Raw genomic sequence first — 27979 nt, forward strand, 5'->3', positions numbered from 1 at the left:
CCTTTTATTTTTCACGATTAGCTGCCTGCCGTACGCAGCCTGTCCCAAAGCAGCTCTTTCCTCATGCCGGTGGTTTTGTGAGCATCTTTCACTGTCCTGGATTTGCTTACTTCGTGTTTAAACGACGGATGCAAAAAAAAAAAAAAATCTCCACCACTTAACACCAATGTTTTATCCTCATCGCACTTTATTTGAAGCTCTGCTTAATCTTGCATTTCCCAGCAGTGTATTAATGAAGAAGCTTGTGTGATTATAATAATGGAAATATTTCACGATCACTTGGTTTGTGTGAATATTCAGTTAAACAAAGGAAAATATTCCATTTGAAGGAAAATTATTCTTTTAAGGGAAGCAATTCAAAACCAATGACTATTCTTGATAATAACAATGTTCTTCATTTCCATCAAACACCTTTAAGGAGCACATAGCTTGGTGAAATTGTCCTGCCTGCCTGATTCTTTGATTGGCTATGTTTATTGCCGACGTCTATCCTTGTAATTCCATGTTTCCGCAGATAAGACACCTGGCTTAACGTCCCTCAGGAGAGAGACACAGCTTATGGCCCCCCAAAAAACCCCACAAATCAGAGTTTTATCCTCAAACAATCTCCATAAGCTCAATAAGAGTGCAGCAGTGGAAAGTGCTGGTAATGGTAAGTATCTAAACACAGTACTCTTCCTCTTTGTATCACCATCTGTAACAGTGCCGCCCTTACGAGCAGCTGATGCTTCTCCTCTGGCTCTTATGCCCGGTCCCGTGTGTCGCCACGAAGGTGTGGTGGGACAATCCAGTCAACCGGATAATACGGTGATGATTCGCCCGGACCTGCGCCGAGAGGTGTTTGTCGCTCTGCAATAAATAAATCATAAATAAGAGTCGTCTTATGGAAACTTGCAACTGCCCCTTTATGAGTTTGGTGTCAGGTGGGCTTACTTGGCTGCACGTAAGGAATGTTGTGCAGATCCAAAATTGTCTGTAATCGCCGCAGTTCTCCTTGTAATGTTATGTATTCCTTTTCACAGAGCATGGGGGAAATATAGTGACAGCTTTTTGCAAATCAGTCTAGTAATTTTGCAAAAAACAATTTATGTTGTATATTGGCATGTGGGGAGGAGGGTCGGGGGTATCAGCGGGGCAAACAGTCGTACTAATGCAGTGAAAATCTGAGTCATAACAAAACTGACTTGTTAACATTTCCATTTCAACGGTTGGCTCACGATGTAGGCAACTCAGACACAAATCCCACTTCCTATCCATGCTTGTCTATTGTCTACAAATGTCCTTGTAATTCTAGCAAATGTACATCTACTCAATGCCTGCATCCTTACAATTTAAGAACACAAGCTTTAAATCAAGGGAAGAATAAGAACCAATATATACCAGAAAGCATCCCAAAACGCAAAGCCCATCAGAGTCCGCTTGTTGCTTGAACTAAACTCGATGAAAACCACAGCTTTAAAAGATTTTTTTTTATTTTATTTATGAATTGGTGTTCTTCACATTCTTATTACTAGGGCATGCCCGTACTATATATATGCCCGTACTATATATCTATCTAAAATTATATCCCCCCCCCTCTATTTACATGAAATGGTTTGGTTCATTCGCAACGCCAAAGCGAACGGCGAACGGCTTGCGAGTACAGTGACAATCCCCCCCCTCTATTTACATGAATGGTTTGGTCCATTCGCAACGACCACAGAACCCCCCCCTCATGCAATGGTTTGGTCCAAAGCGAACGGCTTCCGGAGTTTGGTAAAGCAATCGCCATCGCGTGCACAAACGCGCAGGAAAGCGAATGAATCGCAAATTCGTTTTTATTAGTGATACGAATTGAATTGGGAGAAATTGGGAGATGAATGAATTGGGAGAAATAATGCGCATAAGAAATCGAATTACGTACCGTAATGGCGGTCAGCTCGTAACGCGCTCAGCTCCGCTCGTCTCACATCGGCCACGCCTACGCAACAAAGCGTTCTGTGATTGGATGCCGGAAAGCGTGCTGCCGGACAGTCTTCACTGTCCGGAAGTTCGCAAATCGCAGTTAGGATGAATCGTTTTAATTTAATCGCAGTTTGAATTCGTTTTAAAACATAGTTTAACGGCAACATAGTTTTCCAACGTGAAATAAATGAATACGCTGTCAAATGTGCCGTCCGAGGCAGAGTCTGATCGCCACGTTCGGCACACGTGATAGCTCGCTGCTCTCTGATTGGTTGAATCGTTTTTTGGACATAGCTCGGTAAGTACTTGTCCGATTAATATGAAACCTTGAAAAGGCACATCCTCGGGTCCCCAGCAATATACCTGGCAAGTTTCAAGTATATCGGACCCGTGGTTGTCGAGAAACAGCGGTCACAGACACACAGACACACAGACACACAGACACACAGACACACAGACACACAGAGATTACTGGAATTATAGATAGATAAAGGTTTGTTGAAAATTTGATGACAAGTACAGGTACATTCAAAGTACACCACCCCTATTTCTTTTTGGATACAAGATCGAGGCTCGTGTAAGAGCTAAGAACATTAATCACAAAAAAAAAAAAAAAAAACTGACACAAAAGACATATAATAAAGGGAGTGGGAGACAAGATGGGGAGAGAGAGGGAAGCACACAAGTACAACAGCAGAGAACAGGGAGATCGGTTCATCTGTGGGAGGGAGCATGCTTGGGGGGGAGGAGGCATGGGAAGGGGGTGTGGGGGGGGGGGGGGGTGGGAAAGTTATAAAACACATGGACACTGATAGGACTTCCAGGAAAGAAGTTGGTATTTCAAAAAAGTGGATCTGGGGTGAATTAACGGGGGTAGAAAATATCAAGGTTTTAGATGGGGGAAGATAAGAGATGGTGGTGAACAGCTGTTTTAAAGACCTGGAGGGAGGAGTGGGATTGAAGAGAGTGAGGGAGTTTGTTCCAGAGGTGGGAGTAAAGAGGAGTGAAGGTGAGCAGAGAGTCTTGATTTTGGCAGTTTCACCATAAGAGAGTTGCTGGCAGATCTTATGCGACCTGTAGGAATATTTGGGGGACAGAGGGGGAGCAAGGCCGGAGAGGAGTTGGTAGAAGACAAAGACCACCAAACCTGCCTGTGGTGAGTGAGTGAAAGGCCCTCGGAGTTAGCTTCATTGCAGGAGATTCCAATGATTTGAAAGCTTTGGTTTTTCACACATAAAACATGTTTTATGTTTCAACAGCGTGAAGCCGAGCTAGGTGTGAGGTAGGAGCACCAGCCCAGAGGGGATAACAGTATTCCATTGAGCTGTGGATGAAAGCCTTGTATGTGGTGAGGAGCTCAGGTGTGCCGACGAAGGACTTCGCACGACGGAGGATGCCCAGTCGGCGACTGGCTTTGGAGGCCAGCTTGGAAATGTGGTTTTCCCAGGAAAGATCATGGCAGATAGTGAGACCCAAAGTCTTGAGTGGCAGACCTTCAAGATGATTGTCAGAAAGTAGATTGGAGGGTTGTCCAGTCAGTCTTTTCGAAGAGACGGTGAGAATGTGAGATTTGTCAGGATTGAAAGACATGTTCCATTTGTTTGACCAGTCTTTGTCCAGGTCTGCAGAGAGTGAGGAGGCTGCAGACTGCCGATCTGTGGGATGAGGTATGGAGCGGCAGAGACTGGTCATCAGCAAAGAGATAGAGAGGATTTTCCAGAGTCGGAGAGATCATTGCTGAAGACCAGAAAAAGCACAGGGCCCAGAACACTACCTTGAGGAACTCCAGCCTGAACAGGAAGGGGAGATAAGAGAAATCCATTCAGGGCCACACGTTGATTACGACCAGAGAGGAAGTCCACAGGCCATGCGTGGAGATTTCCATGGATACCATAGGAGGAGAGTTTGGTGAGCATAGCTGGGTGCCAGACCGTATCGAAGGCACGTGATATGTCGAGGGAGACAGCTCTGATTTCCTGTTTGGCATTGAGAACCTCCATACATTGTTGAGACAGCAGAAGCAGCATGTCCAGAGTAGAGTGACCTCGTCTGAATCCAAACTGATGATCCGAGATCAAGCCATTGGAGAAGAGGAAGGATTTGATGTCAGAAGCAATGATGGATTCCATGACCTTGCTGATTATTGGGAGCAGGCTGATTGGTCTGTAGTTGCAAAGATCTGTTTTTGCACCTTTTTTGTGTAAAGCGGTAATGTTGGCTGATTTCCAAGCAGATGGCAGATGACCTTGAGCAAAAGAGAGGGTGAAGCGAACAGAGAGAGGATGACATAGAGGGGCAGAGCAGGATTTTAGGACCCGTGGGCTGATGCCGTCTGGTCCAGTTGCAGAATCAAAGTCAAGATTTGACAAAAACTTCTCCACCTTGTCAGGAGAGAAGGACACAGAGTCTAGGAGCAGCAGGGTACGGTGGGTACAGAGAAAGATGGGTTCGGGACACAAGATTTTGAGGGAAACAGAGTTGAGGCATTCGGCTTTTTCATTTGCGGTGTCAGCTGTGTAGCCGTTTGAGGTGAGGGAGGGAATGGAGGGGGAACAAATACCAGAAACAGATTTGAAAAAGATGCCACCAGGATATGGAGGAGGGAGACAGGTTTGAGAGTTCAGTCTTGATAGTAGAGAGATATTGTTTCCTGGCACTCCTGAGGGTAGACACACACTTGTTCCGAGCTTTGTGAAAGGACCTGAGATTTCCTTCTGTTGGATTAGCCTTCCATGAGGTGAAGGCAAGTTGTTTCATGGCAACTGCCTCACCACAAGCTTCAGTGTACCATGGATGGGAGGAAGGGTATGATAACTGAAGACGAGATGGGATAAATCTGTGCATGAGAGAGAGCAGTTTGCTTTGGAAGAATTCCCAGGAAGAATTGATGTCAGAGGCAGTAGAGATGGGAGACAAGTCCAGATGATTAATGGCTGCTTGAAGACCGTGCCAGTCAGTCTGAGTGAAATGCCAGTCGTCGGCACTGAGGAGGCTCTCTGAAAATGGCCAGAGAGATGTCCATTTTAACAAGCACATGATCAGAAGAACCGATTGGAGCAAAAGAAGAGCAGCAGACATTTGCAGGGAAGTTTGTCATATCCAAGTCTAGAAGAGAAGATACTCCACTGAATGAGATTTGTGTCGGGAAATTCACAGATTGGGTAGTCCCAGTGAGTCGCAGAAGTCCTTTGCTGATGTGCCATGGCTGGTGTGAGAGGAACTCACACCCAGCCAGCTGGCATGATGACAGTTGAAGTCGCCACATATGAGGAAGAGAGAGTTGGGACGAGTGGATAAAGTTGGTCCACGTTAGACAGGGAGATGTAAATTGAGTCATAACTGTTTGGAGGACGGTACAGAACACTTATGAACAAAACATGGGAGTGGAGAGGAAGCCGTACTCCTGGGGGTGGGGTGGAGAGAGGGCAGTGCAAGGAGAGTGAGGAAGAGTGTTTTTGATAAAGCTGGTGTCCATGAGACAGCAGAATAAATGCCAAAATAAATAAATAACCTCCTCAAGCACAGCATTGCCAGGGTGCCTGATACTGCCATGTAACACAGAGACGGTATTGGGTGGGGAGAGGTTACAATACCTGATTAATTGCATCATTAAAATCAATAAATAATTATCGTAAAATAATTTCTTAATCAATTGGCTAATAGCATATCTCAACCACCAGTGATTCATCTGAAGCTGTAACTTTTTGAAAATTAATTAAGTCATTAATCGAAAAAAATTAAATACTGAATTGATAGAACAGTTCATATGAAGGGGTGCCATACATCTGGCAAATAAAATACATTTACTTTTTCATGCAGGTGTATGAATCAAATTGGCTCCCCTTTATATGAACTTTTCTGGAGCATTACTTGGTTCCTCCTCAGAACACAAGGGTAGTAAAAGCATGCACATGAGATTTTTTGAATGTCCCTTCTTTTCTATTGTTTGACATTTTCTAAAAGCAGAAGAAACAGAAGCATTTTCTACATGGAATGTCCCTTCTTTTCTATACTTTGCCACATGGCACATACCCTTATATAAAAGGGGGCCTTTTCTATGCCCCTGGCATTTTACCCAAAAATTAAAGATATACATGAACGTAAAGTATTTTAACTATCATAAAAATATATTAGAGGTGGTTGAGTGAGTTGTGACAAATTATCTCATCAATTATTATATTCAGCTCAACAATTACGCACAAAACATCTCAATAGGTCAGATCACTGTTTGTTCTAAATGGGACAACTTCACATGGAATGGAAAGATGGTGTGGGAATCAAGTGAACAACATTGGTGTTCTATTAGGCCTCTGCAGCCGAAGGCCCAAGTCATGATGTTTTTAGGTTGTCCGTTCGTCCATCATTGGTTTATTTTGTTACTATGCTAACCAGTGAGCCACCGAAGGGATTTCAGCCAAACTTGGCACAAATATGGACTTAGAACAAGTGGTAAAAATGAAGCGATTTGATTTCCGGTTCAAAAGGTCAAAGGTCATGTACCCTTTGAAAAATCATTTTGCAAGCCATAACTCTAGTTTTTGAGGCATCTGATGTTGTCTCTCTTATACTTATCTCCCTCGTGCTCTCTATCAGGTGACGTTTCATAGAGATAAAATGTTATACTGGGTTGACATCTAAATCGCAGGCAGATGCATATCCATCAACACATTTGCGCCAAATTCTACGTGAATTTTCGACTTTTCTTTACGATTCGCAGATCAAATAACATTTTCTCCAATCTGATGTGACACAAATAAACAAACTTTCATAATGTTTGAGGGAAACTGAGAATCGGCATAACAAGGCAACTTCTTTGAGCAAGAGATGGGGTCGTTCATAAAACAAAACAAGGCCCATCCTCTATCTATGTAGTTAACGCAAAAGACAAGACAGCAAACCTGATTACAGGTTTCCAGGATCCTGAACTCCATTGGATTGCCACTCTCAATAAGAGGACGCTGAGCTAGTCCCGCACGTTCAAAAAGATCGTTCAGGCTCTTGGTGTAGTTCTGAAATTATCAAAAGGAGCAGAGGGCAGACCCATGAGGATAAAGTGCACACAGATAGCAAATACGCCAATTATATTCTGCCATAGTAACAGGCTTAAGCCAGAGCTGGAGGTTGGGGGGAAAAGGGGATACCTGCTTGTTGATAACTGAATCATACAGCGCCTGTTCCAGCTGATCCCATTCATTGCGCAGAGATTCGTGGAGTGTAGGGTACACTGACAAAATACACAAATCAAATAAATAAATAGAATGTCAAAACTTAAACATGGAGAGGCAATAAAATAGCACTGTCAGATATTTACAGTCAATGGCTGATAAAAGGGGCAGCGTGTTTAACATGAAGGACAGTGTTTTAAATGCAGCGCAACTCAACAGTACACACCAAGCAGGGCATGAGGATGGCAAACCAGTGGGCTGGAGAATTCCATCGTATAACTGCACGTCGCGGGCTCAGCCACTCGCAGAAGTTTGTTAGCCTCTCCACAAATAAACGACACCTGCAACGGTGTACCTTTTAGTTTGCTATCCTTTGGATGCTTTTATCCATTAAGCACATGGATATAGTCAAATGCAAAATTGACTGGAGAAGCATCGTATAATAATAACAAGGTATAATAATGACAGGATGTGCCACATAGGGTGCACTTACAGTAGATGCATTCACTATGCAAGTAAGCAGTATGGTTTCCTTCAATCATGAACTAACTAGAGCGTTGGCAGGATTGCACAGAGGTAGCACACCTGCCTCTGAGCCGGCTAATCAGGTGTGTTTCTTGGTCCAGCTACAAATAGACAGTCTCGTGGTTTGCAGGGAGAGCGTTTAGTCTGCCAAAATGAGAGGCTAGGGCCCTGCCTGCCAACAATGGTTGCTGGTCGACTTAAATAACCCATGATTTATTTCGTAAATAACATTGCGATTACGAAATTCCTGTCCGAAGCAACAGGGATTATGCCAGGGTTATGCCACACCCGGATTCCTCTCAGGGCAACTTGGGCAGGGCATTGAAAGGCTACACATGAAAAGGCAATGCTGGCCAAAAAAATTATTACTAGATGGTATTCATAGAATACTTACCCCACGCAGTCTTGAGAAAAACTTGGTGTGAGGCAACGCTTGTTACTTAAGGTTTTTTTGAAAACAATTTGATCCAATATGGCTGACAGACCACGTGACTGATGACATCATAAATTTACACTCCCCAATACAATTATTGTTGCGTAGATCACACTCAAGAAATTTCAACTGATTGGACAGCATTCTACTCAACAAATATGACGTCATAACAAAGGTACCGATGATGTCATCATTAACAACACATTCCCCATGCGGAGTTCTTTACAATGGAGCCACGTTTTAATCGTTTCAGATATAGAGGTCCAAGGTTTTTAGGTTTTTTTTACAAGATGGTGCCCATACCATGTGACCTATGATGTCATAATTATAACGAAAAATTCTGCATGGGTGGATGCATACTGTGATGAAGATTTTGTGTCAATCGGACCAACTCTTGCCGAGAAAATGAATTTAAACAAAATGGCGCTCATACCACGTGACGTATGACGTCATAATTAACTAAAAACATATACATGAGTAGACACATACTATGGTAAAAATGTTGTGTCCATCAGACCAACAGTTGCCGAGAAAATGAATTTAAAAAAAAATGCAGACACGCACTTACGTGCCGATCGCTTAACCCCACTTTTCGCTTCGCATGCATAGGGTAGAAATACCTACTGCAGGGTTGGAAAGACGGTAGGGGGCAGTAAATATATAAGAACACTTCTTCTTCCTCATACGTATGCAGCACCAACACTGTGGGGTAGTATCATTGGCTGAGGGTGCAGCTGTGCCGCTGATGCAATGCCCTCTACGTTAGGGCAGGAATTTGTTCATGGTGCCGGCGATAGTTCACCTACTCTTTGTGAAAGACACAATGGGATCTTTGACTGCCATCAATGAATGTCGGCACACAGGACGCCTGTTTAACATCCATCCGAGGGATGGCACACACGTTGATGAATCACTCTGCCTTGTGAAACACCCCGGGATGACAGTTTATAGCTGGGTCAGAATTTGAACCCAGGCTAGACAGCTTGTCGACGAGTGTGCGTACCTCTAGAGTCTAGTCCATCTTGCCAATCGAACAAATTCAGAAAATAGTTTGAGTGGAATAGGGAAGCAAATCTCGAGAACATTTTTACAGCCGAATACAACAAAAATCATGTTGCCCTGTCCACCTGCACAGTTTTCAGACTTACCTGAACTTCCCGGTTCCTCGAGCCACACGAATCCCCTTCCTTCATCAGCATGGCCACGAATGTGAAATTGGAAATGTCCCAACCCTGCCAAACTCTGGTAGTACAAAATGCAGTACACTCGGTCAGTAAGTATTACATTTGTAATATTTGCCAAATTCAAACTCCAAAATCTGATTTTGTAAACAACATGCAAATAAATGACATGTGTAGTCACATGACAAAGACAACGCAATGTAATCCAAAGCTTTTGAAAAAGTCCTCAGAGGCTCACGGTGGTATCGGTGTGCTGATAATTAATTTAGACTGTGTGAAAGCAAGCTCGTTTCATGTTCCCTCCTGAGCACTCAACTCATGGTTCCAGGATCCAAGTTTCAAATGCTAAGTCCCATGTCGTTTTGTCCATTGTCTACCAATATCCTCAATGCAGCTGTGCATACTTTTCCTCCAACTTCCTGTTCGTCCGGTTTTCTTTGTTATCCCTTTACCTTCTACTATTCTGCTCTCCCATTAGGTTTCGCATGTAAAAAAACCACTGCTTTCAAATCTACTATGGTAATCCTACAGTATATAGATGGATGGATGTTATGTGTTTGTTGTTTCTCAGCGACTGCTTATCCGATTGTTAAAATGTATATCGCAGCTTAATACGTCCTTCCTTGGCATTCTAATGACAAAATAAATCATAAAAACAACTTGAACGGCACTCAGTAGAGAGCATACCTCCGCGAGGTGAACAGTTTATGTTTTGTATCCTAGAATAGACCAGAACATCACAATACAGGATCACATTTAATCAAAATATTCCATCCACAACTTTTTGAGATATCCTGCTGTATTTAATTTTGGCCCCATCTCCCAATGGCGAAGAATCACTTTAAAATTATACTAGCCGGATCCGGATCTTCACCAAAATGCAATCGATTCTTCCTCGTCACACACACATGGCCACCAAGTTTCGTCCAAACCCGTCCACAACTTTTTGAGATATCCTGCTGTATTTAATTTTGGCCCTATCTCCCAATGGCGAAGAATCACTTAAAAATTATACTAGCCGGATCCGGATCTTCACCAAAATGGAATCGATTCTTCCTCGTCACACACACATGGCCACCAAGTTTCGTCCAAACCCGTCCACAACTTTTTGAGATATCCTGCTGTATTTAATTTTGGCCCCATCTCCCAATGGCGAAGAATCACTTAAAAATTATACTAGCCGGATCCGGATCTTCACCAAAATGCAATCGATTCTTCCTCGTCACACACACATGGCCACCAAGTTTCGTCCAAACCCGTCCATAACTTTTTGAGATATCCTGCTATATATAGTTTTTGGCCCTATCTCCCAATGGTGAAGAATCGCTTCAAAAATTATACTAGCCGGATCCGAATCTTCACCAAAATGGAGTCGATTCTTCCTCGTCACACACACATGTCCACCAAGTTTCATCCAAACCCGTCCATAACTTTTTGAGATATCCTGCTATATATAGTTTTTGGCCCTATCTCCCAATGGCGAAGAATCACTTAAAAATTATACTAGCCGGATCCGGATCTTCACCAAAATGGAGTCGATTCTTCCTCGTCACACACACATGTCCACCAAGTTTCATCCAAACCCGTCCATAACTTTTTGAGATATCCTGCTATATATAGTTTTTGGCCCTATCTCCCAATGGTGAAGAATCGCTTCAAAAATTATACTAGCCGGATCCGAATCTTCACCAAAATGGAGTCGATTCTTCCTCGTCACACACACATGTCCACCAAGTTTCATCCAAACCCGTCCATAACCTTTTGAGATATCCTGCTATATATAGTTTTTGGCCCTATCTCCCAATGGTGAAGAATCGCTTCAAAAATTATACTAGCTGGATCCGAATCTTCACCAAAATCAAATACTCCATTGGATTAAAGTCTTCATCAATGAATTCAGCTCTAAAACCTGGTGGTGCCTTGCGAAGTATGTCTCTGGTGTATGCTCCCCTTCCATCCCTTCCCTCTCTTTCAAAAGCAACACAGCCGACCACGCTCGTGAGAAGGCTGTATGCCTCAATTCTGTGTTTGCTTCCAAATCTTGTGTCCCCAACCTCTCACTCTCGGTACCCATCCTTCCCTGTCGTACCCAAATACTCCTGGACTCTATGTAGTTTGCACTTGAGAATGTGGAGAAGGTTCTTTCAACCCTCGATTCCGACTCTGCAACTGGACCGGATGGCATCAGTTCACATGTCATAAAAACCTACTTTGCTGGTCTTGCACATCCATCTGTTTGGAAATCCACCAACCTCAAAGCATTACAAAAAAAGTGCAAAAACAGATCCCTTTAAATGAACTACTGACCTATCAGCTTACTTCCAATTTTATCAGCAAGGTCATTGAATCCAGAATCCATCATCGCAGTTGACATAAAATCATCAGTTTGTAGCGGCTACCGCTGGGTTTTCACAATCGCCTTGCACCTATCAAGGACGCGGCGCGATCACCATGCCGGGCTCGTCCAGGACGCCCGGGCAGGCCCGCGCTCAACTTGCCAGGCCTCGGTCGGGACGCTGGGCCACGCCCCCTCTCGCCTTTCCTGGGCAAACGCTCCGGGATAATATGTATATATATTGCTGCCCGATAAACGGGCTTTTGAGAGTGCCTGAGTGTTTGGTTTGATTAAAGCAACTCGGATGAATTCCAGCTTTTTGTCGCGTCCATTCTTCCGATCGACGTGGGAGCCCCAGCTCCTTCATTGGTGACCTACCGACATGGACACGGCAGTCACCCTTAAACTGCCTACCTTCTGGGAGGCTCACGCGGCGGTTTGGTTCGCACAGGCGGATTCCCTGTTCGCCCTGCGAGGCATCACGGCCGACGACACCCGCTTCCACCATGTGGTAGCAGCGCTCGGTTCGACCACCGCGGCCCGCGCCCTGAGCCTCCTCGAGAGCCCACCAGCCGCTGACAAATACGGCGCGATTAAGAAGCTTCTCCTCGACGCTTTCGCCCTCCCATCGGCGGAACGCGCACGGCGCCTGCTCGACCTGCCCGAGCTCGGCGACACGCGCCCTTCCGAGCGAATGGACTACATGCTTTCACTGCTCGGCGAGCACTCTCCGGCATTCCTGTTCCGGGAGCTGTTCCTCCGTCAGCTGCCTAACCCGGTACGCCTCGCCCTGGCAAGCACGACGATCACAGATCCCCGGGCCCTTGTCAGAGAAGCCGACAAGATCTCCGCCGCAGGACAGCGCATCGCAGCGGCGACATGGGACCCACCGCCGTCCGACGCAACACCCATGGCGCCCGAGCACCCGGCACGGTCGACGACCGAACTGCCGACGCAATTGGCGGCCGCTACACCGAGCCGACCACCTCCAGCACGACGACCGGGGCCTCCACCTGACCAAGCGTGGTGTTACTATCATGCCAGGTTCGGACAGAAGGCCCGGACATGCCGACCCCCGTGCACCTTCGGCAGGCCGGGAAACGGCCGGGCCGGCGTTCATTACCAGCCATAAGCGCCGGCCACACGGGCAACTTACTGTTCATCACGGATAAAGCGTCCGGACGGCGCTTCCTGTGCGACACCGGCGCCCAACTGAGCGTCATACCCGCCTCTGACCAGGACAGGCAATCCGCGGTTTGCGGCCCCTCCTTGGTTGCGGCCAACGGATCGACCATCCGCACCTTCGGCCCACGCAACGTCACCCTCTGCTTCGGCGGCCAACGCTTTGCTTGGACGTTTGTAACCGCAAACGTGCCCATGGCTCTGCTAGGCGCCGACTTCCTCTGCGCACACGGACTGCTGGTGGACGTCCAACGGCGTCGTTTAATCAACGCCGAAACCTTCAGCTCCCTGGTATGCACATTGAGCAGCTCCGCGCCGACCGAGCTGGCATGCGCCGTCCCGGCGGCGAACGAGTTTGCTCGCCTGCTCAAGGAGTTCCCGGCCCTCACGCGGCTGACGTTTTCGGCCGTCGCAGTACGGCATGGGATCGAGCACCACATACCAACCACGGGCCCGCCGGTCTACGCCAGGGCCCGCCGCCTCGACCCAGCCAAGCTCGCCGTGGCGAAGGCCGAATTCGAAGCGTTGGAGCACCTCGGCATCGTGCGGCGCTCCGATAGCGCGTGGGCCTCGCCACTGCACATCGTGCCAAAGCCGGGGGGTGGATGGCGCCCGTGTGGCGACTACCGCCGTCTCAATGACGCTACCACCCCCGACAGGTACCCGATCCCACATATCCAAGACTTCTCCGCCCGTCTGGCGGGACGGGTCATTTTTTCGAAAATTGATCTCATACGGGGATATCACCAGGTACCTGTCAGGGCGGCCGACGTCCCTAAAACGGCAGTCATCACGCCGTTCGGCTTATTCGAATTCTTGCGGATGCCGTTTGGTCTCAAGAACGCGGCTCAGGCGTTCCAGCGCTTGATGGACGGCGTGCTGCGTGACCTGCCGTTCCTTTTCGTTTACCTGGACGACATCCTCGTCGCCAGCACGTCCCGGGCCGAGCACCTCCTCCACCTCCGAACACTGTTCGGGCGCCTCAGCGAGCACGGCCTCATCGTCAACCCGGCCAAATGCCACTTCGGCACGACGGCCGTTGATTTTTTGGGCCACCACATCACCAAGAACGGGGCCGTGCCGCTGCCAACCAAGGTCGAGGCCATCACCACGTTCCCGCGTCCCCGCACCATAAAGGCCCTGCAGGAATTCCTGGGAATGGTGAATTTTTATCACCGCTTCGTGCCCCGCGCTGCTCAACTCATGCGGCCCCTCTACGAAGCCCTCCGGGGCAAGCCGGCCAAGCACGACATCGCCTGGTCCGCAGCAATGGATGCGGCCTTCCAAAGCTCAAAGCGGGCCCTCGCCGACGCAACACTGCTCGCTCACCCGGTGCTCAACGCTCCCATCACCCTCACCACGGATGCCTCCGACTACGCGGTGGGCGCCGTACATGAGCAATGGGTGAACGGGGTTTGGCAGCCACTCGCTTTTTTCAGCTGGCAGCTCCGGCCGAACGAGCTCAAATACAGCACGTTTGACCGGGAGCTCCTCGGTCTACACCTCGCCGTCCGCCATTTCCGCCACCTCCTGGAGGGCCGACCTTTCACGGCGTTCGTCGACCACAAGCCGTTGGTTTACGCCATGGCCAAGGTCACGGAGCCGTGGTCGGCCCGCCAACAGCGCCACCTCTCCGCCGTGTCGGAGTTTACCACGGACATCCGGCACGTCGCCGGCAAAAACAACGCCGTGGCCGACTGTCTTTCCCGGGCCAGCGCGAACGCGGTCCACCTGGGCGTGGACTTTGCGCTTATGGCGGCGGACCAAACCACCGACACCACGGTGCAAGCCCTCCGGGCGGCGGACACGGGCCTCCGCCTGGCCGACATCCCCTTCGCGGACACTGTCCTGCTCTGCGACGTCTCCCAAGGCCAGCCTCGCCCCATCGTGCCCGTCACCTGGCAACGCCGCATCTTCGCCTCCCTCCACGGCCTTTCCCACTCGGGCCGGAAAGCTTCCCAGAAGCTGGTGTCGGCGCGATTCGTCTGGCACGGCCTTCGTCGGGACGTCCGCGATTGGACCAGCACCTGCACGGCCTGCCAACGGGCCAAGGTTCACCGACACACCCAGGCCCCGCTGGCACCTTTCACCGTGCCCGAACAACGTTTCGACCACGTCAACGTGGATCTGGTGGGCCCCCTCCCCCCGTCACGGGGGTTCACACACCTGCTCACCATGGTGGACAGGACCACCAGGTGGCCGGAGGCCGTTCCCCTCGTCTCCACCACCACCACCACCACCGCCGACGTGGCGCAGGCTTTCATCGCCACCTGGGTCGCCCGCTTCGGCGCACCGGCGGACATCTCGTCAGACCGCGGACCACAGTTCACCTCCGAGCTGTGGGGCGCGGTCGCCCGCAACCTGGGGGTCAAGCTCCACCGTACTACGGCCTACCACCCCCAAGCAAACGGGTTGTGCGAGCGATTCCACCGCTCCATGAAGGCCGCGCTCATGGCCGGCCTTCAAGACGGCGGTTGGGCCGACCGGCTGCCGTGGGTCCTTTTGGGCCTCCGCACGGCCCCCAAGGAGGACCTCCAGGCATCCACCGCCGAGCTTGTCTATGGCCAGGCGCTACGCGTCCCGGGCGAATTCGTGCCCGACGCTACCAGTCCCTGGTCCGCAGCTCACCAGCGCTCGGACCTCCAGGAGGCCGCCCGACGGTTTGCCCCCGTGCCAACATCCCACCACGGTGACCCCCAGTCCTACGTCCCCCCAGCACTTCGCACAGCGGAGTATGTTTTTGTGCATCACGACGCACATCGGGGGCCACTCCGGCCGCCGTACGACGGGCCCTTCCGGGTGCTGCGACGGGACGACAAGTCGTTCGTCATCGACATCGGCGGCAGGTCGGACCGGATTGCGGTGGACCGCCTCAAGCCGGCGCACGTGGACGTCGACCACCCACCACGGGTGGCCCTTCCGCCGCGGCGAGGCCGCCCCCCATCCACGGTGCCCCCCACTCGACCGCCCACCACCACACCGGACCCCCTCCCACGACCCACCAGGGGTCGCTTCGGCCGGGTCATCAGGACCCCCCTCAAATTGACCCTGCCGGTGAAAGTCGATTCTGGGGGGACGTGTGTAGCGGCTACCGCTGGGTTTTCACAATCGCCTTGCACCTATCAAGGACGCGGAGCGATCACCATGCCGGGCTCGTCCAGGACGCCCGGGCAGGCCCGCGCTCAACTTGCCAGGCCTCGGTCGGGACGCCCGGGCATGCCCGGGCATGCCCGGGCAGGCTCGCCCTCAACTTGCCAGGCCGCAGCCAGGACGCTGGGCCACGCCCCCTCTCGCCTTTCCTGGGCAAACGCTCCGGGATAATATGTATATATATTGCTGCCCGATAAACGGGCTTTTGAGAGTGCCTGAGTGTTTGGTTTGATTAAAGCAACTCGGATGAATTCCAGCTTTTTGTCGCGTCCATTCTTCCGATCGACGTGGGAGCCCCAGCTCCTTCAAGTTAATGTAATTCTTCAATAGCCTCATCTCAGATAAATCAGTTCGGATTCAGACCCGGTCAGTCTCTCTTAGACATGGTGCTCCAACCCTCCCAACAATGGTAGAGGTCCTCAATGCCAGATTTGAGATCAGTGCCGTCTCTCTGGCCATATATGATGCTTTTGATACAGTCTGGCATGCCACCTTGCTCTCCAAACTATCTGCCTATGGCATTCAAGGCCAATGCCACACATGGCTTACTGACTTCCTTTCCCTACTCTCGTAGACAACATGTGGCTGTCAACAGAATCCTTTCATCTTATCTCCCTGTCAAAGCTGGAGTGCCCCAATGCAGTGTTTTTGGCCACACTCCTATTCCTCATTTCATCAATGATCTCTCTGACTCTCTGGAAAATCCCCTTTATGTATTTGCGGATGACCCCACCCTCTGCCATGACATCCCTCATCTTTCAGACAGACAGACTGCACTCGTCAGCTATTTGTCTGTCTTCAGCTATTTTGTCCCTGAACCCTGATGTTTCCCCCCTCTCTCTGCTGTTACTTTTGTTCTGTTGCATCCTGATCCATTATGTGTTCTAGTTCTTCCGTGAGCCTCGTCTCTCTATATAAAAATAAAGTATACCCAGCAGTGCTTGTGCAAGGCTTTACTGCAAAACGAAACCTTAGGCTCAAGTGCAGTGCACCGATACAGGACAGGAGGGTGTACATTACCCGAGGATACCGCTGTATGCATTCCATCTGATTGTTTGCTCGTGCTGCGTGGCGTTGTGGAAAGGACACAATTCATACGTGTAACTGTAAAAACAGCAGAAACCGGAAATTATAATAAAACAAAAGAATGGTTTAATCACAAAAATCGAACAAAACCATGATAGAATAAGAGCATCTAATGGTTTAAAGAAAACCGTGTTAATGGAATCTACAATAAACAATGCATTTTGTTATTTTAAAGTAATTACACATTTAGAAAACCTGAAAGAGATGCTTTTGTTCAAACACATCAAGGATTGTTTTTTGTATTAAAAGGTCTAGGCTCATGGAAAAGCAAGACAACACAGAGAAAAAGCAATGCACTGACAATGAGGCAACAATGCAGATTCGATGAATGAACAAAGAGAGTTAAACAATTTGAGACAAACACTATTAAACGGCACTCTTCGACGTAGACCGATATGCTTCCGCCCATATTATTACATCATTATGCATACTTAGTACCAAGTTCGATTTCAATCCCTTCAGCTGTTCTCAAATATCACATTTTTACCTGACGCCAAAATCTAATCAGTTCACCTTTGCATCATCATATGTGCAGATACAAAGTTTGGTCAAAATCTCTTCACTGGTTCACAAGTTAGCTCGCTAACAAATTTTTTTACCCAAAGGGACCTCTGACCTTTGACCTCTTGATCCCATAATCTAATCAGGTGATGTTTGCATCATTATACATACTTTTACCAAGTTTGGCTTAGATTCCTTCAGCCGTTCTTAAAAGGGAACCTAAACGCAAAAAAAAAATTCTTCTGAAAACCATTAATTACGGTCCACTTTGAAGGAGAAAAATATTTGAATTTTTTTTGCCAATCAGAAAGTGTCTAAAAAAGCGCCAAAAAGTGTCTATTTTCGATTTTGCCAGTGACGTCACACTAAGAACTCACCTTGATCCAAATGGCAGCTTTACATTGTGAACAGTGCATTTTGAGTTTGGATTCAAATACTGATTCCAATGTCATTAGCAACTCTGACGGTTCTCAGTATGTTGGAACTGATCAGTGGTGAAGATGGCGGTGTTAGCAGTGCAGATGAAAATGCCAGTCACATGTTCACTACAGATTGGGAGGTTTTGTTTTTCTGTTCGATTGGCGATTTATCAGGGATTTTGTATTAATTGATAAATCAATTACATTACTCCAGAAGAAATACGGCACAGAAATGGCATGGACACTGCGCAGGCACATTCGAATATCGCCGACCAAATGGGCAACGAATGCTTTGTCCCACCGTCGCAGGCTGACCCGGTGTCTTGTATGCTACAGGATCGTCCCGTTTCATACTTTGCCAGGATGCCATTTGTGTCTGTGGCCGTGCTGTGTCATGGACGTGCGGTGTCATGACCGTGCCGTGTCCGTGCCGATATCCCGTCCCAGCGGAGGGGAGAGGGAGAGGTGTTGGCCTTCCAGCGACCAATCTCACCTCGTCAACATAGGTGTTTGATTCACTGCTCAAATTGCCTGTGTCCATGTGCTGGTAGCTGGGTAGAGATGGGGTTACAGTTTTGTGTGACGGCTATTTCTTCTGCTCAATCGTGGGGATGGCATCCTCTCTCAATCATGGTTGATAACCACAAGATCTAAAGCCATCTCGTTTCATAACAGTGTTCTGCAAAATGTTCCGAGCACAAAATAAAACATTTTGTTGGCCCGATCCACAATCTGGTATTTCGGACAAACCTCGTCCAATTTCTGACAATCCTCGGATCTTTCGGCCATTGGTGTAGCATGAAACCATCTTGGTTTATATTGCTACAACCACCATGGACGCATCGACCCGGAATATTTGTGGAAAATCCAAAATTATTCGCCGTTTGAGTTAAATCCATTATGCAAATTCCTATCTGCCCACTACATCATAAGTTGTTTGAACAGATTAGGTCTGTGTTAAGAAGTAGATTTGTGAAATCATTTGTACCATTTTGTGTTCGGGTTTTTGACGTCGGTGATATTAAAGGGGTTAGTGGGTTGCAGTGGGGACACTGGAGTTGTCTGCTGAATTGTTCTCTTTGCTCTTTTAAACCTTGATAGTTTGATAGGGTTTTTTTTTTTGTTGTACTATGGCTATTGTTTTGCCAGCATTTATCATTACGTGAGCTTTGTGAGCCTTGTTTGTAGTGTGATTTTCCATTTTCTGTGGACAATAAACATTATGATTATTATTAAACTATACCATGATGTAACCCATAGACAGTATGGATATGGCGGTCGACTTTCTGGTGCGACGTCACAGCTAATCGTGAAAAAGAAGATTTCGATTTTAATGACATAATTACCCACTTTATAAATCGGAAAAAGACACATCATATCTATTTTGTAGGGTATCACGGGATTTAGAATAGGTACACCGTATCCCTGCGCATCGTAAGAGCGTGACCAAGGGTTGGCGTCAGGAAGGGCATCCGGCCATAAAAACATTGCCTCAAACAGGGAACCATGATTGTCATGGGGCCCGCAAGGCTAACCCCCACTCTAGCAGGGAAAATGGCCTTAAAACGATCATTCCTTCATTCATCACGGAATAAAGATTAGCATCGAGGTGTTCTGGGTTTCCCTTCAAGTTATGGCGGTAATGAAAACCTATCACGGATGGACAGACGGACAACCCAAAACACAATGCCTTGGACGACTTCGTCGGTGGAGGCATTAACAAAAAAGAGCACAGCTGACAATATAACGTAGAGGTGTGCGTACTGTCTCGCTTGCGTTGGAATTATGACCCAGGTATAAACTTCACCCTGGTGTTTCTGATGTTTCTCATGCAGGGCGAGGCATCAATGTGTGTACTGTCCCTAGGATGGGCATTCAGCCAGACAAGCCAGCACTTGTGGTCGGTGGACATTAAACATGCATTTTAAAACATTTTGTTCAAGGATCTATCTGAACAAAATACAAATTCCCGACACGGTTGAACACTAGGCCTGGCTGGGCTGGTTCTAGAAAGATGGGCCAGAATTGTTCTCCCCATCAGACCACACAAGGTGGGAATAATTGGCGTCTTTGTATTAAAAAAAACTTTAAATTGACAATCACTAATGGATGTCAGCTTTGGCTTTGATATTGTATCACGGATAGATTGACTAAATCAAGCAAACGTGCATTACAATAAATAAATAAATAAATAAATAAATAGAGGATTTTTTACGAACTCACGAGAATTGCGATAATTTATCAATCCTTGATGGCGCGAGATGATGCTCCTATCATTTTAATACACCAACAGCAAGAGGCTTTTGTACTACAATGGACCCAATAAATGGCAGATGTTTGACTGGAACAAATTTCGGAAGGAAGGTAACTCGGGAACAATTCAAAAGCCTTCAGTTACAAAGATAGTTCAGTTATTAGGTCATCGATGTTGCTTACTCCCTCAGTGGTGATTTCATGAAAGAGGAACATGAGATAAGATCATTTTATTCAAAAACAAACTAAACTTGTTTTTGAATACTAGATGGTATACCAGATGGTTTTGAATACAAAAATACTAGATGGTATTCATCGAATACTTACCCAGCGCCGTCGACTTGGTGCAAGCCAACTCTTCTGTTTGTTTTTTTTTCAAGGTTTTTTTTTGTCTTTCTTCGATCCAATATGGCTGTCAAATTACGTGACAGATGACATCATAAATTTACATTCTCCAATATAATTGTTGCGTAGATCACGCTCACGAAATTTCAAACTGATTGGATTAAGCATTGTACTTTTTAACTCAACTGGACTGCCGTCCAGTTGAGGTCATCACAAACTGAACCCTCCGGCGTCCGGCGTCTGTCGTCATCGTCGTGCGTTAACTTTTCGACGTTAACACTCCAGCGTCCACAAATATCAGCCAATTCTGATCAAACTTGACATGCAGCATCCTTACCCCAAGGACCAGGTTGGTATTCCATTGCAGCCCGATCCGTTGAAAAATGGCGGACATAGGCGACCATTTTGTTTTTGGTCATTAAAACGACGTTAACACTCTCGCGTCCACAAATATTAACAGATTTTGATCAAACTTAGAATGTTTAACCCTTACCACACAAGGTAGGTTGCTATTGCATTCCAACCCGATCCATCACAAAATGGCCGCCATAGGCCGCCATATTGTTTTCAGCTCCGAAACGACGTTAAGACTTTAACGTCCACAAATATTTATGGGTTTTGATCAAACTTGGCGTCATACAAGGTTTAATGGGTAATGGTCAGGCTGGCCTGTCTAACATGTCAAATCTCAAATCATGAGATGATCATGAGATGTCAAATCTCTCTGATCTGACAACAGACCTACTTTGAAGTTGTCCAGTCAGTTCAGTTGAGTTCTGCTTCCCTGGAAGCTCTAGTTTAATTGTGACATCATCTTGCTATAATTCACCAAATGTCCGTCCGTCCGTTCGAAGGTACCGCAAAAACGGCTCAACCGATCGCAACGATATTTTGGGTGGGTATTCCTGGGACCCCTGGGAGTAAAATAGGCTATATTGTTTTTCCAAGTTTTCCAAGTTTTCCAATTTTCCAGTTTTTCCAAACACGATGTAATAATATTTACCGATATGAACAGTGATGTGGCTTTTGTTGAAATTCTACAAATAGTTTATTCTACGTACCAGGAGAGTAGATCGACTCCTGACGAACTCTTCCTATATAAACGTGCGGCTCTGAAGTAACATGGCAGCGTGTGCAAAGCGACTGAGAAACAGGTGTAGTGGCCGCTTCCGTGTTACAGATTCGGCGCGCACTCTTCACACATAAACATGCGAATGAGAAAGACGTGTCGCGGCCGCTTCCGTTTTGCAGAATTCAATCTTTTTTCAAAATGGGCGCCATGTACTGTTTAGATTTTGATGATTTGCGTGTGATACGATTCAACGGATGTTTATATGAATCGTTTAAAATAAAAAAGCCTTCAATTTCTGATATTTTGCCTTTTCATTTGGGCCTCCCAATTGAAGCCCTGCCCATAGGGCGGGTACCATTGCTAGTAATTAACTAAGGCATCAATGACGTCCTCGTTAACAACACTTATTCCCAATGCAGAGTTCTTTACAATGAGAAATGTTTCAATTTTTTCCATGGAGAGATTTCGGAGATACAGAGGTCCAAGGTTTTTCGGTTTTCCAAGATGGTACCATGTGATTTGTGACGTCATAATTATCACAATTTTTTTTACATAAGTACACACATACTATGGTGAATGTATCGTGTCAATCGGACCAACAGATGCCAAGAAAGTTAATTTTAAAAATGCAGACACATACACACGCGCTCTATCACTTAACCCGCTTTTCGCTTTGCGAGCTCAGGGTTACAACTTACATCCCAATAGTTAGAGCCCAGCATCGTCCAGCCAGGTGAAACAAATGTGGAGGACCTGAAAGCACAAGTGAAACGATCGTTCAGTATTAACCACCATTCTTCTCACCTGATCACCAACCCTCCCTGAGAACCGAGTTTGCATTCCATGAGAAGCTCATGGAAGAGCTAGATCACAGAACAGGACGCAACAGAACATGAGGAACATCAGAAAGAGAAGGGGGGTGGGGGTGGGGGGGGGGGGGGGTGAGTGACCAACACAAAGCCGATGTAGAAAAAATATATGGAGATGGACAAACAGGGGATGCGTGGGCAGAGGTGGGGTAGGAGAGAATGTAGGGGGTGGATAAGATGGACACAGAATCAAATTCTCAGGAAAACCTGGAAAATCGGGTGCAGAAATGATATCATGGTTTGGGATTGGGGACGATCTGAGATGGTGTCTTGAAGACCTGGAGAGAAGAATAAGATTGAAGAGGATGTGGAAGTTGGTTCCACAGGCAGGAAAACGGGGAACGAAAGAGTGGAGGTGAGCAGTGATCCTGGAAGTTATTTTCATCAATGAGTATGCAGCCCATCGGAGGGGACACGACGCTGACTGTTGCATCTCACGATTGTGGTATTACATGTTCAAATTCCATATGCACGTAGTGTTATCCTCGTAATTCATGGAAAAAAAGTACACCGAGGTCTCCTTAAATACATCCTTCTGTAAGCGTGCACTGATGAGCCTACCACATTGTACAAACACAAAGTCGTGAATATGGTACCGGAATAAGACATTCTATAAAAATAAAATAAAAATACCTGAAAGTTCCATTGGCTTCACTTTTGGAATGAGTTTGGACGGATGTGTAAAAATGTTGTTAAACCTGGAAAAAAATGAAAATTCTAATTGAACTGTCACATGAAAACACAGCATTCACCCCGTGACAGTATTACACCATGCCATTCACCACGTGGCTATTACACCATGGTATGCTTTTCACCTTATTACAGTATTACACCATTCCATTCACCACGTGACAGTATTACACCATGCCATTCACCACGTGACTATTACACCATGCCATTCACCACATGACAGTATTACACCATGCCATTCACCACGTGACTATTACACCATGCCATTCACCACGTGACAGTATTACACCATGCCATTCACCCCATGACAGTATTACACCATGCCATTCACCACGTGACTATTACACCATGGTATGCTTTTCACCTCATTACAGTATTACACCATGCCATTCACCCCGTGACAGTATTACACCATTCCATTCACCCCGTGACAGTATTACACCATGCCATTCACCCCGTGACAGTATTACACCATGCCATTCACCCCGTGACAGTATTACACCATGCCATTCACCCCGTGACAGTATTACACCATTCCATTCACCCCGTGACAGTATTACACCATGCCATTCACCACGTGACAGTATTACACCATGCCATTCACCCCGTGACAGTATTACACCATGCCATTCACCCCGTGACAGTATTACACCATGCCATTCACCCCGTGACAGTATTACACCATGCCATTCACCCCGTGACAGTATTACACCATTCCATTCACCCCGTGACAGTATTACACCATGCCATTCACCCCGTGACAGTATTACACCATGCCATTCACCCCGTGACAGTATTACACCATGCCATTCACCCCGTGACAGTATTACACCATGCCATTCACCACGTGACAGTATTACACCATGCCATTCACCCCATAACAGTATTACACCATGCCATTCACCACATGACAGTATTACACCATGCCATTCACCACGTGACTATTACACCATGCCATTCACCACGTGACAGTATTACACCATTCCATTCACCCCATGACAGTATTACACCATGCCATTCACCACGTGACAGTATTACACCATGCCATTCACCACGTGACTATTACACCATGCCATTCACCACGTGACTATTACACCATGCCATTCACCACGTGACAGTATTACACCATGCCATTCACCCCGTGACTATTACACCATGCCATTCACCACGTGACAGTATTACACCATGCCATTCACCCCGTGACAGTATTACACCATGCCATTCACCACATGACAGTATTACACCATGCCATTCACCACGTGACTATTACACCATGCCATTCACCACGTGACAGTATTACACCATGCCATTCACCACGTGACTATTACACCATGCCATTCACCACGTGACTATTACACCATGCCATTCACCACGTGACAGTATTACACCATGCCATTCACCACGTGGCTATTACACCATGGTATGCTTTTCACCTTATTACAGTATTACACCATTCCATTCACCACGTGACAGTATTACACCATGCCATTCACCACGTGACTATTACACCATGCCATTCACCACATGACAGTATTACACCATGCCATTCACCACGTGACTATTACACCATGCCATTCACCACGTGACAGTATTACACCATGCCATTCACCCCATGACAGTATTACACCATGCCATTCACCACGTGACTATTACACCATGGTATGCTTTTCACCTCATTACAGTATTACACCATGCCATTCACCCCGTGACAGTATTACACCATTCCATTCACCCCGTGACAGTATTACACCATGCCATTCACCCCGTGACAGTATTACACCATGCCATTCACCCCGTGACAGTATTACACCATGCCATTCACCCCGTGACAGTATTACACCATGCCATTCACCCCGTAACAGTATTACACCATGCCATTCACCACGTGACAGTATTACACCATGCCATTCACCACGTGACTATTACACCATGCCATTCACCACGTGACAGTATTACACCATTCCATTCACCCCATGACAGTATTACACCATGCCATTCACCACGTGACAGTATTACACCATGCCATTCACCACGTGACTATTACACCATGCCATTCACCACGTGACTATTACACCATGCCATTCACCACGTGACAGTATTACACCATGCCATTCACCCCGTGACTATTACACCATGCCATTCACCACGTGACAGTATTACACCATGCCATTCACCCCGTGACAGTATTACACCATGCCATTCACCACGTGACAGTATTACACCATGCCATTCACCACGTGACAGTATTACACCATGCCATTCACCACGTGACTATTACACCATGCCATTCACCACGTGACAGTATTACACCATGCCATTCACCACGTGACTATTACACCATGCCATTCACCACGTGACTATTACACCATGCCATTCACCACGTGACAGTATTACACCATGCCATTCACCCCGTGACTATTACACCATGCCATTCACCACGTGACAGTATTACACCATGCCATTCACCCCGTGACAGTATTACACCATGCCATTCACCCCGTGACAGTATTACACCATGCCATTCACCACGTGACAGTATTACACCATGCCATTCACCCCGTGACAGAATTACACCATGCCATTCACCACGTGACTATTACACCATGCCATTCACCATGTGACAGTATTACACCATGCCATTCACCACGTGACAGTATTACACCATGCCATTCACCACGTGACTATTACACCATGCCATTCACCACGTGACAGTATTACACCATGCCATTCACCCCGTGACAGTATTACACCATGCCATTCACCACTTGACTATTACACCATGGTATGCTTTTCACCTCATTCAGTATTACACCATTCCATTCACCCCGTGACAGTATTACACCATGCCATTCACCACGTGACAGTATTACACCATGCCATTCACCACGTAACAATATTACACCATGCTGAGGCACAATACTACTTCTCACCCCATCATGTTAGGCTCGTCCACAATCCTCATCGCAACAGAGTCGCAGCTGCCGTTTGATAAATCTACAAAATGGGTGAAGAGAACATGGATAAGTCAAAATAAAAACAATAGACAAATCTGCGAGGAACCATCGACTTATTACGTAAGCCCAGGGTGGGTTGTGGGGGAGGAGTGGGGTGGGGGTTGGGTGGGTTGTGGGGGAGTGTGGGGGGGTGGGTTGTGGGGGAGTGTGGGGGGGGTGGGTGGGTTGTGGGGGAGTGTGGGGGGGTGGGTGGGTTGTGGGGGAGTGTGGGGGGGTGGGTGGGTTGTGGGGGAGTGTGGGGGGGGTGGGTGGGTTGTGGGGGAGTGTGGGTTGTGGGGGAGTGTGGGGGGGGGGGGGGTAGGTGGACTGTGGGGAAGTGTGGGGGGGGTGGGTTGTGGGGGAGGGTATGTTGCGGGGGAGGGTGGGGGGTGTGGGTTGTGGGGGAAGGTTGGGGGGAGTGGGTTGTGGTGGAGGGTGGGGGGAGTGGGTTGTGGTGGAGGGTGGGGGGTGGGGGTGGGTTGTGGGGGAGGGTGGGGGATGGGTTATGGGGGGTGGAGTGGGTTGTGGGGAAGGGTCTGGAGTGGGTTGTGGGGGAGGGTGGGGGGTGGGTTGTGGGGGATGGTGGGGGGTGGGTTGTGGGGGATGGTGGGGGGTGGGTTGTGGGGGATGGTGGGTTGTGTGTTGCGGGGGAGGGTGGGGGGTGTGTTGCGGGGGAGGGTGGGGGGTGTGTTGCGGGGGAGGGTGGGGGGTGTGTTGCGGGGGAGGGTGGGGGGTGTGTTGTGGGGGTGTGGGTTGTGGGGGAGAAGGGGGAGGTGTGGGTTTTGGGGGAAGGTTGGGGGGAGTGGGTTGTGGTGGGGGGTGGGGTGGGTTGTGGGGGAGGGTGGGGGTGGGTTGTGGGGGAGGGTGTGGGGTGGGTTGTGGAGGAGGGTGGGGGGTGGGTTGTGGGGGAGGGTGGGGGCGGGGGGGTTGTGGGGGAGGGTGGGGGTGGGGGGGTTGTGGGGGAGGGTGGGGGTGGGGTGGGTTGTGGTGGAGGGTGGGGGGGTGGGTTGTGGGGGAGGGTGGGGGGTGGGTTGTGGGGGAGGGTGGGGGTGGGTTGTGGGGGAGGGTGGGGGGTGGGTTATGGGGGAGGGTGGGGGGGTGGGTTGTGGGGGAGGGTGGGGGTGGGTTGTGGGGGAGGGTGGGGGGTGGGTTGTGGGGGAGGGTGGGGGGTGGGTTGTGGGGGAGGGTGGGGGGTGGGTTGTGGGGGAGGGTGTGGGGTGGGTTGTGGGGGAGGGTGTGGGGTGGGTTGTGGGGGAGGGTGTGGGGTGGGTTGTGGGGGAGGGTGGACATTTTACAGTAGAGCACAGACTTTGCGCAAATAATTATTTGATATGAAGTTCATGATTCTGTGTTACTTATCAGGACATGTGAATAAATGTCACAGTTTATTTTTTTTAAGTTTGAGTCAAGCCTTGTCGGTGATAAATCAGGTTCGTACGCATAATATTAATAAACGGCAACGTTATGCATTTCGATACAAGGCCAAGGCTAGACTATCGCTCAATAATATTTCTGAGGAGAAATAGGAAACAGACACCGAATCACTGACAACTCACACAGAGAGATGATGATGATGATGATTGAAACCAAAATAAAAACCCATCTTGCCCTTGGTTCTTCTCTCATTTTTCTCTCATTCATCTCTCACACGAATAGAGAAAGAGATATTGAAACAGACCACTCAGTCTCATGTATTGTAACAACAAAATCAAAGCACAGTGACCGAATTGCACGAACTACAATAAATAAATAAATACATAAAAACACAGACCACTATCTGCGAAATGAATACAGCCGATTCGTCAATGTACAGTAAAAACACAGACTTCTATCCAC

General features: G+C 47.9%; 1 protein-coding gene across 4 annotated transcripts; it reads right to left on the reverse strand.

The window, feature by feature from the left end:
• Positions 1-169: 169 nt before the first annotated feature.
• Positions 170-27979, reverse strand: GNPTG (N-acetylglucosamine-1-phosphate transferase subunit gamma). Of its 4 annotated transcripts, none has more exons than XM_078769354.1 (12): positions 27915-27979; positions 27700-27784; positions 26081-26144; positions 23094-23158; positions 22290-22344; positions 16936-17019; positions 9216-9309; positions 7336-7450; positions 7086-7168; positions 6843-6953; positions 934-1012; positions 170-849 (listed from the first exon to the last, which is right to left on the reverse strand). In XM_078769354.1, exons 2-12 carry the CDS (start codon positions 27782-27784, stop codon positions 743-745), a joined length of 942 nt encoding a protein of 313 aa, XP_078625480.1. In that variant the 5' UTR covers positions 27915-27979; the 3' UTR covers positions 170-742. The 4 variants fall into 4 exon arrangements, with proteins under 4 accessions (XP_078625480.1, XP_078625479.1, XP_067983359.1 ...); XM_078769353.1 differs by having other exon boundaries at positions 27901-27918; XM_068127258.2 differs by lacking the exon at positions 27915-27979 and having other exon boundaries at positions 27700-27886.

Source organism: Myxine glutinosa, unplaced genomic scaffold (assembly GCF_964187855.1).
Source record: "Myxine glutinosa unplaced genomic scaffold, kmMyxGlut1.1 SCAFFOLD_2200, whole genome shotgun sequence".
Classification (NCBI taxonomy): domain Eukaryota; kingdom Metazoa; phylum Chordata; class Myxini; order Myxiniformes; family Myxinidae; genus Myxine; species Myxine glutinosa.